Below are 18,599 nucleotides of genomic sequence, written 5' to 3'. Positions count from 1 at the left end.
TTTCAGAGAAATTAAAGTTAACAGAATTCAATCCCACACGCAGGACTATAACATAAGGAACATCATTATGAACCTAGCCTGGAACAAAATCCTAGCTTCTCCCACAAATGAACCTCCTACAAATAGCAGGTCTAAGAAAGACACTTTATTACAAGATAAGAAACCACCAAAAAGGAGCCAATCCAGGATCTATTCAGAGATACTATAAGAAAAGAGGAAGAAAAGACAAAGAAACACAAATGGAAGACTAACACTCAACAGAAAAAAATGTTGCCACCTTTAAAGGGAAAGAAATCACTAGAACATAGCCCTCAAAATCTTCAAGGAAAGAAAGGCGGCCCAGGAACTTTATACTCTACCAAATTATCATTAGAGTAAAAGGCAACAGAGAAAATTTTTGAACATGAACACTTAATCTGTTCAGTGCAAAACTAAATCTTATACAAATGTGGGCATCATGGTTACAAAATAGAAAGTGAATATTTTAAACTCAGCAATGCACAAATGATATTATTTAACAACTGTAGGAAAGGAAAGTGAAGATGCAAACAATATAAAAGTGTGTGTGCTGATTTCCTTGTCAATGGGTCAAAATATCTTTTGACCTGAAAATTTAAATTACAAAGTCTAATTATATTCACAGATTTAATGATAAACACTAAAAAAAAATCTCAGATCAGATGGTAGATGAGTGGGAGAGAGGAGGAAATAGAAATATAATCTTTACATTGCAAAGGAGTAAGTATATCTTATAATGCTATAGTTATCAAGGTAACCAAAGCACAAAAATCAAATCTTTCCAAATTACCAAAGGAAACACATCCAATATAAAATAAGGAATTCAGAGATCACACAGAAAAAATATATATTTTTTTGTCTTTTGTCTTTTTCCGTGTCCGGCAATGGATCGCAACCCTCAGTGTTGCCCCCGTACCGGACCGGGGACCGGCAACGGGATTGCAACCCTCGGTGTTGCTCCCGCGCCTCGCTCAGCCAGTGAGCGGGAACCGGTCTGTATGTGGGATCCGAACCCTCGTGCGGGAGCGCCGCCGCGCCTCCCAAGCGGCGCACCATCCAGTGCGCCACCGGGCCGGCCCAGAAAAAATATTTTTAAAAGAGTAATAAAACAACATGATATTGTAAATAATAATAACTAATACTGTACTTACATAGTGCTTACTACACTTTAGGCACTATATTGTAAGCACAAAAACCCTATGAAAAAGGTACAATTATTATCCTGTTTTGTAGATGAGGAAACTAAAGCCCACAAAGGTTAAAAGGAACTTGTGCAAGGTCACATAGCGAAAACTGGTAGAGGCAGGATTAGAACCTAGGAATTGTGGCCTCTGTCTTTTCTTGAAAATATTTCATTTCTGTTTAGTTCTTCCTTTGTGTCTAGAACATCTCCTCTATAAATTCACCCAGATCCTGATTTGTATGCAAGAAATTTAGATTTCCTATTCTTAACCACTAAGCTATCATGACTGTAGAGGGGAAATAAAATGAAAACTAAGATCAAACTTATCTGTTACACTATAATTATAAATAGGCTAACCTTACCTATTAAAATAAAAAGTCCCGGAATGTATAAAAAAACACACAGCAAATATACTACAGGTTAAGTAAATTAACATATATCTATATAATGAAATAAAATGCAGCAGTTAAAAAGAATGAAGCAGTTCTATGTTTACTGATATGCAATAATCACGAAGATATATTAAGTGAAAGAAAGAAGAAGTAGGTCAGTGAGCAGAGTATGCTGCCATTTGATATATGCACATACACACCCATGTTTTTTTTAACTTTTTTTTCCAAAACATAATTGATTATATATACCTGTGGAGTACAGCACTGAGTATCAATACCTGTGTGCAATATGTGATGCTCAAATCAGGATAATTAGTATATTCAACATTATACAATGTAATCATTTTTTTGTGGACCTATACCAATTTCTCACTAACCTCCCTCCCCCTTCCACTTTCCCACCTCTGATGGCTTCAGTTCTGTTCTCTCCTTTTGAAAGTTCAATGAATTATTGTTTGTACATGAATAGAATCCCTCTGATGGATGTACAATAAAGTAGTAGATACTTATGGGAAGCAGAACTAAATAGTTATATACTAAGGTGGCAGAAAAACTCATTTAAATTTTATAGCATATGCATATGTTACCTACCAAAAATTAAAATAAGAAGATAAATAAAATGTGTATCAGTGAAAGTTTTTATTTTAAGTGAGTATACATACTCTCTCTCACACACACACACACACACACACAAACACACATACCCCTCTGGTAAACTTAACTTTAGAAAGGTATATTTTGTAAAACTTAATTGGGAGACTAGAAAAAGAGATTTGAAGCCTGGAAAGCTAGGTAGCAGGAACCACAGTCAAGGTCATAGTCAGGGTCACACCTAGTTAGGAAGCTTCCACCACCTCCCCACTGCCATCATGGACCACACTGTCTCACACACTCAACACCAACATCATAAGTAATTTCTAAACTCTGCATTTCTAAAAATTGCTTCTCTAAGTTATGCCCTCAGGATTCAAAGTCCCAGGTAGAACATTCTATTGGCTCATCCTAGGTCACAGAGAGTGACTATGAGAGGATGGGAAGAGGGAGGATCTCTGCCTGCAGGTTCTGTAACAGCTGGATCTCACCATTATATTAAACACCACAGGGAAATACATACATATACTAGGAAGGGTTCTATATTTTCTACACAGACGAAAAATGATAAACGTCTGTCTCTTGTTTCAACTGAACATGCAGCAATTTGTTTAGGTCGTTTTTTCGATTATTTGGGAATTGCACTAACTGTCTCATGCCTGCAACACTCTCCTCCCAGATCTTTACACGGCTGGCTCCTTTTGTTATTCAGGTCTCAGCTTCATGTCACCTCCTTGGTTACTCTCTAACACATCATCCTTTTTTACTGTCATCTTAGTACTATAAGCTATAACATTATTGCCACCTGATTGTTAATGACAGGATATCCCTATCTGATATTTACAGTTTATTTTTTTAACTGCCTTTTTTCTGCCACTCAAGTATAAGCTCTTTACTATAATTCCAAACACTTAGAACAATCTCTGGTACATATTGGGTACCCAATAAATATTTACTCAGTTCTTTCATTAAATACTTCCCAGTGTGAAATAACTGTTAATTAGTAAAGGTAGTTAATTACCAAAAGGGGTAAAAGATGACTCTAATGGGATATTTTCTAAAACAGCAAATACAGAGCAAGCTACTACTTTTAGGGTGAAGGGAAAAGGCATAAGAAGAAACTAAAAATTTAGAAGAGCCCCCAATGACCACCAAGGAATCGATCTTCATTGGAAAGGGCATGGCTGCCACAGAATGTACAGATTGCCAATGGTAAAGAAATTCACCAGAGGATGAAGGCCAGAGATGGTTCATAGAGTGATCAGCCAGTTGGTAGAGAAACTTACCAGAGAATGCAGGTAGGACAGATGTGGTCCATGAAAAATGCTGAGGTGAACTACCAGACCTCCCATATGGTGATCTGCCTGCATCTATGCCAAAAACAGAAGCATACCAAAATCTGGAAAACTTCATCCTCTTGCTAAAAAACTACATTCCCTCTATAATCGACAAAAATCTAAAATCCAACCACTTGACAAAAGAGAAATATTTACAGAGTCCAGCTCCAGAATCACAAGGCAGGTCAAAAAGGAGTGTTTTGGAGTTGAGAGACAATAAATTATTCCTGGCACAGTGCTCATGAATATGAAAGAAGAAAATAAAAATTGTCTCTGGAGGAAAATATCTTCATTTTAGCCTCAAATTATTACTAGAAAACAATGTTTCAAATATAACGTTGAGCATAAAATCAAAGATGATCAGGCATACAAAGAAATAAGATACTATAAGTAAGAAATATCAGAAAATATAGGCAATTAAAAACAAATACAGAATAACTACTGATACTGGAAATATCAGATACAGACTACTACATTTTTTTTTGAAAAAGCCAACCTCAAAAAACCATAGAAACTTGAAACCATAAAAAGCAACATAGCGGGCCGGCCCGGTGGCGCACTGGATAGTGCGCCGCTTGGGAAGCGTGGCGGCGCTCCCGCCCGAGGGTTCAGATCCCACATACAGACCGGTTCCCGCTCACTGTCTGAGCGAGGCGCGGGAGCAACACCGAGGGTTGCAATCCCATTGCCGGTCCCCGGTCCGGTATGGGGGCAACACTGAGGGTTGCGATCCGTTGCCGGACACGGAAAAACAAAAAAAAAAAAAAAAAAAAGCAACATAGCAGATTTGGACCCAGATAAAAATTATAGAATAGAAAAGAACAATAACTTCTGTTTACAGTAACAGTAGATAGGTAATTTATAATAACTCTCCCACTGAGTACAAGTAAAACAGCTGGACAAAACACATAAAATGACTACTTTCAGAACCAGAGATATAAGATAGTAAAAAATATTTGGGCTGGTATCTGGAAGAAGACAGAAACCCAGGGAGGTGAACCAGGCAATTAGAGCCATCTTTTTTTGTAGCTCAGAAAACATAAGCCAATGCAGAGAGGGGAGAAGATTAAAAGGCTCAGCGGCACTTTTGAGAGTCTTGTGGGCCTAAGGTAGCCATCACCGGTATCCAGGGGCCATCATCATGGGAAGAAGGGGGCCAGCACTAGGGAAATTCTCTCACTTTGGGTTGGTCCTAAAAGCCCTCAAACTATGAGTAAGTAGGCTGTCTCAGGGATTATGATTTAACTTCAAATTATATAAATTCCTCGCATTGCATTCAGAATATGGGTTTCACCAAGTTTCCTGGAGTACTAATGCCCTTAAGAGCCTTACAGAAACAAACATAACTCCTCTCAAAGGGGAAATAACATCACCAGAGACTCACATTGAGCCTACCATTAAAAGAAAATTAATACAGGCATCAAGACTTCATCAAAAACCAAAAGAAAAAACAGACACTAAAAAAAGCATATAAGGAGATTGAGAGGACAGAGTTATTGGATATGTATTTTAGAAAAGCCTATAATTTAAATAGTAACAAAAGCAAAATAGAGAGTTTGGGCAGCAAACTGGAAACTATAAGAATCAAATGGAAATTCTAGAATTAAAAAACATAATATCTTTAATTCATAAATCAGTGGCTGAATTTAACAGTAGATTAGAGACAGCTGAAACAGAATTACCAAATTGAGAAACAGGTCAAAAGAAAATATGTAGAATGAAGCAAAAGGATGAAAAACATAGAAAAGAGTATAAGAGACCTAAAAGTAAGGTCTACATATGAAATTGAATTATTAAATGGAAAAGAGAGAGAGAATGAAACAGTAGCAATATGTGAAGTCATAAAGCTGAGCATTTTCTAAAAATGACCAATGACATTATTTTACAGATGCAAAAGCCATTAAAGTGAAAAGATATATAAATACAAAGAAACCCACACCTAGGCACATTATTATAAAACTGTGGAAAATCAAAGTCAAAGATAAAAACATTAAAAGCATCCAGAAGAAACAAGATATTAAAGAGCACAGTAAGACTGACAGCTAACTTTTCAGTGCAAGCAATGGGAGCCAGCAGAACAGTATAACCCTGGTTTGAACATACTGAATGTAATTAACTGCCAACCTAGAATTCTATAGCCTGTGGAAATAATCTTTTAAACACAAAGTAGAATATTTTTTTTTCAAACTAACAAAAATGAACGGTATTCTTTTTTTTTTTTCCCCTTTTTTGTGACCGGTAAGGGGATTGCAACCCTTGGCTTGGTGTTGCCCGCACCGTGCTCAGCCAGTGAGCACACCGGCCATCCCTATATAGGATCCAAACCCGCAGCAGCAGCGCTGCAGCGCTCCCAGCGCTGCACTCTCCCGAGTGAGCCACGGGGTCGGCCCATGAACGGTATTCTTTACCAGTAGATTTGCTTTAAGAAAAATAAAGGAAGTGCTCTAAGAACAAGAAAAATGATCCAAGATGGAAGCTCAGAAATGTAGGAAAGATTGAAGAGTAATGGAAAGAGTAAATATTAGGTATATCCTAATAAATATTGACTATGAATAATTTGGGAAGGAATTAACTAAATATAGAATTAAAATACATGATAGAAATAAACACATATACTCTGGTGGGGGGAAGGGAGAAAAGAAAAGGGGTAACTGGAATTAAAATTTCTAAGATTCTTGTATGGTAAAGGTACCCATTTGGATATTAACAAGTCAAATTTGTATATTGTAATATCTAGTATAATCTCCAAAAGACTTGTAAAAGAATGTATAACAAAAGAATTAAAGAAAGAAACATAGAAATATAAAAGGCAACCAGAAGGATGATAAATATAAATTCAAATGAGTATGTACATTAAATATAAATAGACTAAACATTTGAATTAAAATACAAAGCTTGTCAGACCGCATAAAACAAAAGATCCAACTGTGTCTACTTATAAGAGATACACCTTACATCTAAGGAGACAGAAGAGTTAACAGGAAAAAAAATTAATGACAAAGTATACTTTAAGACAAGAAGACCAAAAAAAAAAAAAAAGGCGGGGGGTTATATAATGTTCAGGAACTAGATACAAAATTGTAAAGATATCATTTCTCCCCAAATTGATCTATAGAGTTTTCTGGTGGAAATTGGTAAGTTGATTCTAAAATTTATATGGAAATACAAAGCGACAAAAATAGTCAAGACAATCTTGTAGAAGAGAGAAATAATGGGAGGGTTTATTCTACGAAATAGAAAAACTTACAAACTAGAATAAACCTGCTGTGGAATATTGACACAAACTTAGACAAACAGACCAACAGTATTGAGAGTCCCCAGCTAAACTGGGGTTCTAGTACCAGAGAACCTAGCAACGCTACCATAACAGGAAATGAAGGGGAGCTGGATGTGGGTGCTTACACTGTGCTTTTCACAGGATAATTCTTTTATCTGATGAACAGCCTAATGCCTAGTTGTCTGACCTGCAACCAGCAGGTCTTTCACATCAGAAGCTTGTTATACTGGCAGATGCCCTCATGGATCTTGTTTCACCTTCAGGTTATGCCTGCCTGACCTTCAGTCTGGAGCTGGGAGCCCAATCTATTGTTCTCCCCAGTATCCCAGGGAAAACCTGGCCTTGGGCTGCCTCTGTTTCTTCATATGGAAGGTGCAAATTTGATACACGACCATAGGAAACAAATGCAAAGGTTTTTTCTTACAGACCCTAGGCAAGGAAGGTGTAATCCTCTGGCAGGAGGCAGTCCTCTACACCAGGGTCACATGAGTCAGGAATGAAGAGTCAGGCAGAAAGAGAGAGAGGAAGCACATGGCAACTAACAGTATATCTAAGAGAATAGAGGGCAGCCCCCTCTGCCCAGAAGCAGGCAAAAGAGCAATACCTGGGATCCTAAGAGGAGAGAAGGGTGGCCCCCTCCACCAGGAAGCAGGCAAGAGAACACACCAGGGGTCCTAGGCAAGAGCCAAGGGCAGCTCCCCCAACCCCTGCCTGGAAGTAGTTAAGAAACCATGCTGAAATCACCACTTCTGCATAGGTGGCCCACCACAGCCACTGCCACAGCCACAGTGGCTGCAAAAGCATCTTGTAAGCATAGCAGTAGCCACAATGTGCAGGTGGCCTGACAGAGGCTTGACTGCATTGACACAAGGACAGTCACCAGTGGAGACCAGAAAAAGAAGAGGACATCTCTCTCCTCAAATCCCACTCCAGAGTAATAGAAGGAGCAACTGCTCTACCAGATGACCAGACATCATCAACAAAGAGATTCTAGAAATACCAAAAACCCAAGAAAATATGACACAACCAAAAGAATACAGTTATTCTCAAATACCAGACCCTATAGAACAGGAAAACCTTGAAATGACTAAAAAAAGAATTCTGAGTGACAATCTTAAGGAAATTCACTGAGATACAAGAAGACTCAGTTAGGCAACATAATAAATAAGAAAAAAAATTCAGGATATGAAGGAGGAAACTCCTGAAGAGATTAATACTTTTAAAAAGAATGCAGCAGAACTCATGGAACTGAAAGAGTCACTCAATGAAATAAAAAACACAACTGATAGCTTAAGCAGCAGGCTAGAACAAGGAGAAGAAAGAATTTCTGATCTTGAAGATAGTCTTTTCAAAATAATCCAGGTGGAAAAAAAAAAGGAAAAAAAATTTTTTAAATGAAGAAAATCTAAGAGAGCTAGCAGACAACTTTAAGCACACGAACATTCAAATCATGGGTGTTCCAGAGGGGAGGAGAAAGAGAAACACATTAAAAAAAAAACCCTATTCAACAAAATGATAATGGAAAACTCCCCAGGTATAGGGAGAGACATGGACATTCATATCCAGGAAGCTCAAAGACCCCTAAACAAATTCAATACAAAAAGATCCTCTCCAAGACACATTATAGTCAAACTGGCAAAGCTCAAAGACAGAGAGAGAATCTTAAAAGAAAGAACAGAAAAGCATTAAGACACTTACAAGGAAGACCCCAGCAGACTAACAGCAGACTTCTCAACAGAAACTCTACAGGCCAGAAGAAAATGGGATGATGTATTCAAAATATTAAAAGAAAAAAACTGCCAGCCAACAATACTATACCCAGCAAGGCTATCCTTAAGAAATGAGAGAGGGCCAGCCCCGTGGCTCACGCAGAAGCCTACGGTGCTGGTAGCTCCGAGGCCGCAGGTTCGGATCCTATACAGGGATGGCCGATGCACTCACTGGCTGAGCATGGTGCAGACCACACCATGCCAAGGGTTGTGATCCCCTTACGGGTCAAAAAAGAAATGAGAGAGAAATAGTGTATATTCCAGACAAACAAAAGCTATGGGAGTTCACCACTGCACAACCAGCCCTACATAAAAACCTCCAGGAAGTCCTGCATCTGGAATCCAAAAAACGATAATCACTACCACAAATACACAAGAAAGAACAAAACCCACTGGCTGGTAGAACAAAAAATGCAAGTGAGAAAGATAAAGAAACTAAAACTTACCACCACAAAAAACCATAATGACAATGAAAGAATGCCTCTGCTTTACTTCTGATTTTAGTAATTTAGGTCTTCTCCCTTTTTTTTTTTTTTTTATTGGTCAATCTAGACAAAGTTTTGCAAATTCTGTTTATCTTTTTAAAGAATCAACTTTTGGTTTTATTGATTTTCTCTATTGTTTTTTAATTCCCTATTTCATATATCTCTGTTGTAATCTTTGTTATTTCCTACTTATATTTGCTTTTGATTTAGTTTGCTCTTCTTTTTCTATTTTCTTAAGGTAGGTAGAAGATCACATTACTGATTTGCGATTTTTCTTATTTTTAATATGAGTGTTTACAAGTGTATTAGTCTGTTTTTGTGTTGCTATAACAGAATACTTGAGACTGGATAATTTATAAAGAAAAGAGGTTTATTTGGCTCTTCATTCTGGGACAAATGCATCAGGCATGGGTCTCAGGCTGCTTCTACTCATGGCAGAAAATGGCAGGCCAGCCCATAGGTACAAGCAGATCACATGGCAAGAGGAAGCAAGAGAGAGAGGGGAAGTGCCAGGGTCCTTTAAACAACCAGCTCTCATAGGAACTAATACAGCGAAAATTCACTCACTACCTCCAGCCCCCAGGGAGAGCATTAATCCATTCATTAGGGATCTGCCCCTACAACTCAAACAGCTGCCAACACTGCCACACTGGGGATCTGATTTCCACATGAGTTTGGGCGGACAACACATCCATACTCTATCAACAAGTATAACTTTTCCTCTAAGCACTGCATGAGCCTTGTATCCTATAAATTTTGATATGTTGAGCTTTGATTTTTATCTCAAAGTACTCTCTAATTTCCCTGTGATTTTTCTTTTTACCCATTGTTTATTTAGGAGAGTGTTGTTTAATTTCTAAACATTTGTGAATTTTCTAAATTTCCTTCTGTTATTTTGGTTTGAGAACATATTTTCTATGATCTTAGTCTTTTTAAATGTATTAAGACTTGTTCTGTGGCCAAAAATAAAATTAAAAAAATAAAATATTTTTAAAAAGAGAATAAGGTGTGGGTCATTTTAAGTTTGCAGGAAAATGCCTGAATGGTTCACTTAAAGAAAGCTGCAGCAAAGCAGGAAGCCCCAGTCTGCTAGGCAGAAGAGATGCCTCTAAATTCTTATGTGTGACCACTGATTTGAGCCATTTGGGTGTAGTATAGAACCGAAAACTGTATCAAGCATGACTGAGCCATATACTTCTGATATGAGAAAGTTAAACTCATGCTCAAAATGGATATCAAGAGAACATAAAATTATAAGAATTAACTACACCAAGGAATAGAATAAAGAGTAGAAAAACTATGCCTACATGTAAGAACATGTGGCAAAAGGGAGTTCAGAACAGTGGAGAAAAGAAGGTATTTTCAATAAATGTTTCTGGGACAACTGCACATCCATAAGACAAAATACATAAGATTTGACAGTTCCATATACCATAATTAAGATCAAGTCTAGGTGTACCAAAATCTAAGTATGAAAAGCAAAACTATTAAGCTTCTAGATGATAATACAGACTATCCTAATCTCTAGATAGGGGAAAACTTCTTAAGCAGGACATAAATGGCACCAACCATAAAAGAAAAGATTAAAAATTTGACTACGCTGAAATTAGCAACTTCTGTTTAGCAAAAGATACCATTAAGAGAGTGAAAAGAAAGCCCACAGAGTAGAGAAGAAATCTGCAACACATAATTAGCATATAACTATAGTGAGGGTGCAATAATTGGGAAAAGGCTTGAGGGGGCTTATGAGGTGATGATATATTCTATTTCTTGATTTGGGTGGTCGGTACACAGGTATATTTATTTTTTGGTTATTGACTGAGCTGTACACTTAAGATCTGTACCCTTTTTATGTTTGTGTTTTTTTTTTTTTTAAAGAATGGGTAAAAGTAAACTAGAGTGATTGGAAATGTATGTGTTTAGTTGATAAATGTAAAATAAAAAAATCAAGGCAGTGATTAACATCAAGTCAGGACAGTGTTAACCTTAAAGGGCAGTGACTGTGATGGTACATGAAAAGAGTTGTTGGCAATATTTTATTTCTTGATCTGGATAGTGGTTCCATGAATGTTTGCTTTCTGATAATTTGTTGAGCTATAATTATTGTTCTGTGCACTTTCTATATGTGTGTTGTATTTCACAATTTAAAAAATTTAAAAATACAATACCCTAAGTTAACAACTGAATGAAGGAGATTAATGACATATTGAGGAGAGAATTCATGAACTAAATCATGTGTCAGAATAAACTATGCAGAACAATGCACAGAGAGACAAATAGATGGAAAGAAAAAAACGAGGCACAGAAACTTCAATGAGAAAATTTGATATATGTTAACTGGAGTCCCAAAAGTAGAGGAGAAAGGAATGGGATGAAATACTATTTGAAGAAATAATAACTGAGAAATTTCCAAAATTAAGAAATTATATCATAGATTCATGAAGATCCAATGAATTCTAAGCAGGATAAATTAAGATATCCACCCTAGAAACATCACAGTGAAACTTCAGAAAAACAAACTTAAGTGGCAAAATATAAGTAGTCAGACAACAAAACTAATTTTTGCTGTTCGGAGTCAGGATAGCTGTTACCCGGATGGAGGAGGAAAGCAGTAGTGACTGCAGGAGGTATAACAGAGGCTTCCAGGGTGATTTTAATGTTCTGTTTCTTGACTAGACGCTTGTTAAATGAGCTTGTTCAGTTTTGAAGAATTCATAGAGATGTATTCTTATGATATGCACACTTTTCTGTATGTATATGTCAATAAAAAGTTAAAAGATAAAAAATAAAACGATCCAGACATAAAAGAACAAACTCACAGAAGAACAGCAGTTGGACTGAACTGACTTCTCAAGAGCCACAGTGGAGGCCAGCAGACAACACAATGTTACATTCATTTGACAAAAAATAGCAGAGAATTAATACAACCTAAAATTCCACACACAGCAAAAGTATCTTTCAAGAATGACAGCAAAATAAAGACATTTTCACACAAACTAAAATTGAAATATTTTGCCTGCAGTACATGCTCACAAAAGGAAATCCTAAGTAATATACTTCAAGAAAAAGAGAAAAGATTCCAGACAAATGGTCTGAGATATAGAAAAGAAAGAAGAACAAAGAAAGTGCTAAATATAAACCTAAATTAATGTTGAACAATAATTACGTCTTGTGGTGTTAAAAAAAAAAAAAAATATATATATATATATATATATAAATATATATAAGAGTTAATGCATGGCAATATTAGCACATAAGATAGAAGAAAATGACCAGAGATAAAGGTTTTTCTATTGTCTGGAAAAAGGATAAAACTATTGGATTAAAAAAAAGGCTGGACAGTTAATGCAGTGCTGATAACACCAAGGTTCAGGGTTCTGATCTCTGTACTGTCCAGTCACCAAAAAAAAAAAAAAAAAAAAAAGAAGTATTGGATAACATTAGACTTTAACACATCTCTAGGATAACCAAGAAAATACAGAAACATAATGTATAATTTCCAAATTATTGGAAAGGCAAAAAAGGAATAATAAATGTAATCAATCCAAAGTAAGAAAAGAAAAAGAAATATAGAACTGGTAAGACAAATAGCACATAGGGAAGTAAATTTATATCCAAAATACATCAGATATTATATTACATGTAAATGGACTAAATGCTCTAATTAAAATGCAAAAATTATCAAATAGGATAAAAAGCAAAATGTTACTATATGATATTTACAAGAGATCCACACATCTAAACAAGGATCTAGAAAAACTGAAAGTAAAATTATGGAAAAAGATATACTACAGAAACACTAACCAAAATTAAACTAGTGTAGCCTTACTGGTTTAACAGAGACTTTTTTTTTTTTTTCTTTTTCTTTTTTGTCTTTTTTCGTGTCTGGCAACGGACCGCAACCCTCAGTGTCGCACCCGTACCGGACCGGGACCGGCAACGGGATCACAACCCTCGGTGCTGCGCCCGCCCCTCACTCAGCCAGTGAGCAGGAACCAGTCTGTATATGGGATCTGAACCCTCGGCGGGAGCGCCGCCGCGCTCCCAAGCGGCGCACTGTAGCATGCGCCACCGGGCCGGCCCTTTAACAGAGACTTTAAAATAAAATGTTATTACAATAAAAAGTATTATTTCATGATGATAAAATATTTGATTCAACAGGAAGATATACTAATTCTAAATTTGATGAACTAATAATATGGTCTTTCTGTTTATAAAGTTAATTTAATTGAACTACAATGTAAAGTAGACAAATTAATAATCACAAAGGAAGATTTTAACATATGTCTAATCAGTATTGGATAGAATTAACATACAAAATAAAAAAATCAGTAAGAGTTTAGGTGTTGAAATATAACTCTGTTTTCCATAAATATGTATAACCAATAAGTGAAAAAAATAAATATAAACAAAAAAGAATTAAGAAGATTTGAATAACACCATTAACAAACATGACCTAATGGACATACATGGAATACTTTTCAAGCACACACAAATAATTTTTTCTAGTTGACTATATACTGAACCAAAAAGCAAATATCAAGAAATTTCAAAGGAATAAATTCTTATATAGTATATACTCAGATCATAGGGCACTTGTGTCACAAATAAATAACCAGGAGAGAAAAACTTAGAAAATTTCCACATTTGGAATTTTAAAAATATACTTTTAAATAACTCAGGGATTAAGGAAAATATAAGAGAAATGGGAAAATATTTTGAAGTAATAATAAAAATTTCTAGGATACATATCAAGTTCTTAGCTGTTCTTGACTTAAATGTATATTTGAGGGACAAAAAATTTAGAAATTAAAGAAGTATCTCAACAAGTTAGAAGCAAGAACTGCAAAATAAGGAGAAGGGATAAAATAATAAAGAACAAAAATTAATGAAGTAGAAAAATACACAGAGAAGATCAACTAAGTGAAATGTTGATTCTTTCTAATGTCAAATAAAATTGATAAACTTCTAGTGAGACTAATGAGAAAGAAGAAAATATCTTAAGACTAAATAAACTAAAGAGAGAAGAAAATATTTTAAGCAGGCCTAAGACTGTTATCCTTAGAAAAGTCTGCTTGCAAAGTGAGCTCCTGGCTGGCACCTGAGAACTTGGATTTTAGGAAGGTTCACTTCATTTCCAGAACTGATAAAGTGGTTCACTGTGCAAACGACATTGTTTGTGCTGAATACCTGCTTTTCTTCTGAGAGTTTGGAATTTTGATACATGCCAGGCAGACAGTGCCTATGTGACCAGCCTCCAGTGAAATCCCTGGGCACTGAGTCTCTAATTAATTGGTAGACAATATTGCACATGTGTTGTCACAACTCATTGCCAGAGGAAATAAGTGCATCCTGTGTGACTCTACTGAAAGCAGATTCTTGGAAGATTGTGCCAGGTTTCCTCTGGAATTCATGCTATGTGCCTTTCCCCTTGCTGATTTGGCTTTATATCCTTTCACCGTAATAAATCATAGCCATGAGTACAGCTATATGCTGCAAACTGAGTTCTCCTAATAAATAATCAAACCTGAAGGGTGGTCTTTGGGACCCCCAAAACAGAGGATAGATGGCCAGATGACTGACAGGCAGACAGATAGGAGATATATAGGCAGATAGATATAGAGAGAAGGAATGAATACTTTTATAAACATGTTTATACTCATAAAATAAATGAATATGTATATAATCATTTTATTTCTTCTTACTGAAAAAAATTTATACTTTAAACCTTGTGAACATAAAAGAAATATAAAAACAGTAATGTTTTTCTAAGACCATTACTTAATCTTGATCAAGAAAAAATTCATTTTTTTAAATTCAGTATATGCCTTTACTCACCTTTAGTAACTTAATTTCTCGCATAGCAATTTTTTTAACCATTTTGTCATCATCACTTTCTAAAAACTTCTTGATGGCCACAATTCTTCCACTATCTTTGTTCCTACACTTCATTACCATTCCATAACTCCCTTCTCCAACCAATCCTAGGTTCTGATATTTTTCCATTTTAACTTAAAACCAGTAGGAATTTTTCTTGCTGTGGAAACCAAAACAAAGAGTTAACAGTGTTGAGTATATTAATTTTCTCCACCTACCCAGCAAATTAATTCTTCCCCCTGCTTGTTTTCCAGATTAGAGTAGTCATTGTGTTCATGGCTGTCTTGTGCTAAGTCATCATTTCTCAGTGTTTCCACCACCTAAGCTATGTTTTCAAAATATTCACACATATTTTATAATGGACAAGGCAAACTAAATCAAAGCCATTAAATTTAAATTACTAAAAGTCACACTAATGAAATTCAATATATCTTAAGATAAGGCAGTACTTGAACTTTCATACAAAACAATTACAGCTCACTTTAGAACAGTACAATTCCTTTTCACTGAAAGGTGGAAAGGATGCAATTGAATTAGGTTTTAATGAAGATCAAATTTATTTTTTTTTTACCCCAGGTTTAAAAGATCACAATTGGAAATCTTTATGCACTTTCTACTCAACTGGGAAAAATATTTGATCACAAAATGATCACTTACCAAATTAACACTAAGAATCTTTGATAAAATATTTTTCTTTACTTTTCTTACAATACTAATTAAATTACTATATTGAATTTACAAAATAAGAGCAATGATATCACAGCATATAAGCAGATTTTTAAAAAGAAATTAAATATTAGTACTACCAAACACAGTATTTCAAAAATCCTTTTAATGATTACTCACTATAAGTATGAATCATTTGAATTGTTTTTAGAATATTTATGCATCCCATTTTGTGACATTTTCTGAATAAAGGCAATCCTAATAGAGTCTTTCTTATTTTATTTATTGGCCAATATGAGAATCCAAACCCTTGATGCTGGTGTTACAAGGCTGTTGTGCTCTAATCAACTGAGCTAACTTGCCAGCCGTCTGGTTTTAGCAATGATTGATGAAGGTCCAACAATCATTCCCCTACATGTTTTGATACAGAAAAAAAATTATTTCAGTCCAAATACAGATAGATTTTAATTCATAAGGTTTGAATGCCATGATATATAAAAGCTATTAAACTACAACTTCAAAGTTAAATTTGTTTTTAAAATCTGATTTTAAAATTAAATTTCAGAAGTCAAGAATAAAAATACTGCTCTAAATCAGAACTGTGTATTCAAAGGACGATTCATAGTTAAATTTTTTTAAACCTGATAATATAAAAATACTTTATTCATAAGACTGAAGAATGAAAAAAAAATCTCGCCTATTATATCGTGTGCTTATAGCAATCTAAAACTTATTTACCTAGATTGTGAATTGGTACACTAATGGAAAAGACAAAACAAATTCTCTCTTTGTTCTAGCAAACTATGATAATCCAGTGTATACATTTTCTGCACTTGACATTTAATAGTTTGAGGTTTTATTATATGCATATTTTCATTGTGGATATACATGAAGAACCAGAAGATGGATCTTCAAGAGGAAAAAATAGAAAACAATTCCAATCAACACCAACTCAAATTATTTCATTATTTTACTGCCAGTATTGATAGTACAGAGCAGTGGCCCAGACACTTAACTTCTCATACATTTGACATTTTAACTTCCATTTAAATTCTATTAACTATTTATAATAAAATGTTTGTATTTGAAAAAAATTATCAGCGTAATCCCATCCCTCCTTTCCTTATTTTTTTTCCCTTCCATTAAGAGAGTATGTTTTATTAAGGACTAGGCTTTAGGTTTATCACACCAATGACAAAAATAGCTGGAATCTATAACCTGGATCATTTTTAAACATTCTGTAACCAGAGTCCTCAATATTTGAAAATGCAAAGTGAACAAAATTAAAATTACCTTAAGCTTGCCTGAGGCGTTCTGAAGCATATCACTAGCTAACAGTATGCACATTTGGACACACTACATTGAACACCTGTTTTTTCAAGTGGTACTGCCCACAAATATCTTAAAAGTATCACGGCCTACAAAGCCCCTTTTCTCCTGAAACAGTCAAACTATCACTTTTCATGCCTTCTACTCTCGGATCTCAGGGTAATACAAACTGAAAAGAAGCCTGGCCAATTGGCAGTGTGCTATTTCAGGATAGGTGTCATGTAAGCATATGGTTCTAATACCAACAATTTAAATAAAATACTTGGATAATGCTAATGTTTTATTTTGTTAAAGACAGACTGAGTTCTTTTCTAGATAACAAAATATAGAAGCTTTTCAACAGTATTATACTTACTGTTTCTTCAAATCGTCTCACATAGAAAGACCCAAAGGTTTTCAACTTGGAAACAAATTTGAGGTGAAATTTGTTTCACGCATCTCGCTCGCAGGTCTAAAACATACTACGCTGACTAGCAAACTAGCAATTCCGATGCTGTTGTGATTTCTTCTGCGGACACAGTCGCGGCTCCTAAGGGAAGCAGGCAGGGAGGCAGATGGGCCTCGGCCCGCCGCAAACTCACACGTAGGAGGACCGCGGGCCGCATGCTGTCGTCGTCAAGGAAACGACCTCACGCTATCCCCAACCATAGCCACAGTCTCGAGAGAGAGAGAGACGACCCAGGTAAGAATGCGCCCACGGCTAACCAACACCTGCTAAGGCCAAAGCCTGTAAAGAAACAGCTGGGGTGAGAGGGCTCCGCCCCTCAGCTCGGAAAGCTCCCAGTCCGTCTATTCTGTGAACCAGCACTGCTCCAACGAGCCCTGGGCGAAGGCGTGGGCCACCAAGCTGCAAGGGGGCGGGTCCTCACCGCCCGGGCCCGCCCCGAGAGCGCCAGGCTTCCCTTGTTCCGATTGGCCGCGCCCTGTTGTCACGAGCTATGATTGGCTGAGCGCCCCGCCCCTTCACCTGGGTCGGCCCAGTTTCTGTTCACCGATGCGCAGACGCCTGCATCCCACACGCCTACCTTCTCCAGTTAGGAGGCACCTTTCCGCGTTCGCCGGAAGACCTCTGCTCGCAATTGGGGGCAAGAGGCGATTCTGGTGCCGGAGGGTTAAGAGGGTGGTTATGTGCAAAGAGCGCGATGAAGTATTCCTCGCAGCTTCCCCGCTAGGGCGGGGAGCGGGCCCGAGCGCCCTCACGTGGGAGGGTCCGCGGGGCAGCGATTCCATGCTTCCTTTCTTTTTTGAGCAGTGGGGCCAGTCTGGGCCAGGTAGGAGACGAGAGTGAGTGTAGGAGGTGATGATTAGTAGGAAAGAACGTAGGTGATGACAGACCTGTCGTTAGGAGGGCCCTTGGGGAGGGCAGCCTGGGCACTGAGATCAAGGAGCGGGAAGAGAGAACATGAATGAAATGAGGGAACGTGTTGGGATGGTTACGAAACTGGCAGAGATGCACAATATCGGCGCTTGGCAGCCAAATGGAGTGGAATTGGGACTTGCGATGTTTAATTAAAATTTGCCTTAAGTGTAAAAATGTTTGCAACATAGACCAATTCGATCCAGGACCGGGCAAGACTGGTAGGTCAAAGTCATGCACGTGCTGAAGTCAACACATGAAACAGGGCTTGCCCCATTTTAAAGGAATTTGAGGCAACAAAGAAACCTTAAGGCCAGT

The 18,599-nt window shown here is 36.7% G+C and overlaps 1 protein-coding gene across 3 annotated transcripts in view; it reads right to left on the bottom strand.

The window, feature by feature from the left end:
- Positions 1 to 17,716, bottom strand: part of CDKL2 (cyclin-dependent kinase-like 2 (CDC2-related kinase)) — a 46,233-nt gene extending 28,517 nt beyond the window's left edge. For 2 of the 3 annotated variants that reach the window (XR_550124.1, XM_008567306.1), the window contains exons 1-2: positions 17,280 to 17,716; positions 14,891 to 15,089 (exon numbers count right to left, since the gene is read on the bottom strand). Coding sequence is in view for 2 of the 3 variants with exons in the window: in XM_008567306.1 (XP_008565528.1) it covers positions 14,891 to 15,058 (168 nt within the window). In the remaining variant the exon portion in view is untranslated. The remainder of the gene's footprint in view (positions 1 to 14,890; positions 15,090 to 17,279) is intronic. The other variant, XM_008567305.1, reaches the window with a different exon arrangement.
- Between the last annotated feature and the right edge of the window lie 883 nt (positions 17,717 to 18,599).

This window comes from Galeopterus variegatus, unplaced genomic scaffold, assembly GCF_000696425.1.
Source record: "Galeopterus variegatus unplaced genomic scaffold, G_variegatus-3.0.2 Scaffold309, whole genome shotgun sequence".
Lineage (NCBI taxonomy): Eukaryota > Metazoa > Chordata > Mammalia > Dermoptera > Cynocephalidae > Galeopterus > Galeopterus variegatus.
This window is presented reverse-complemented; position numbering and strand designations above follow the sequence as displayed.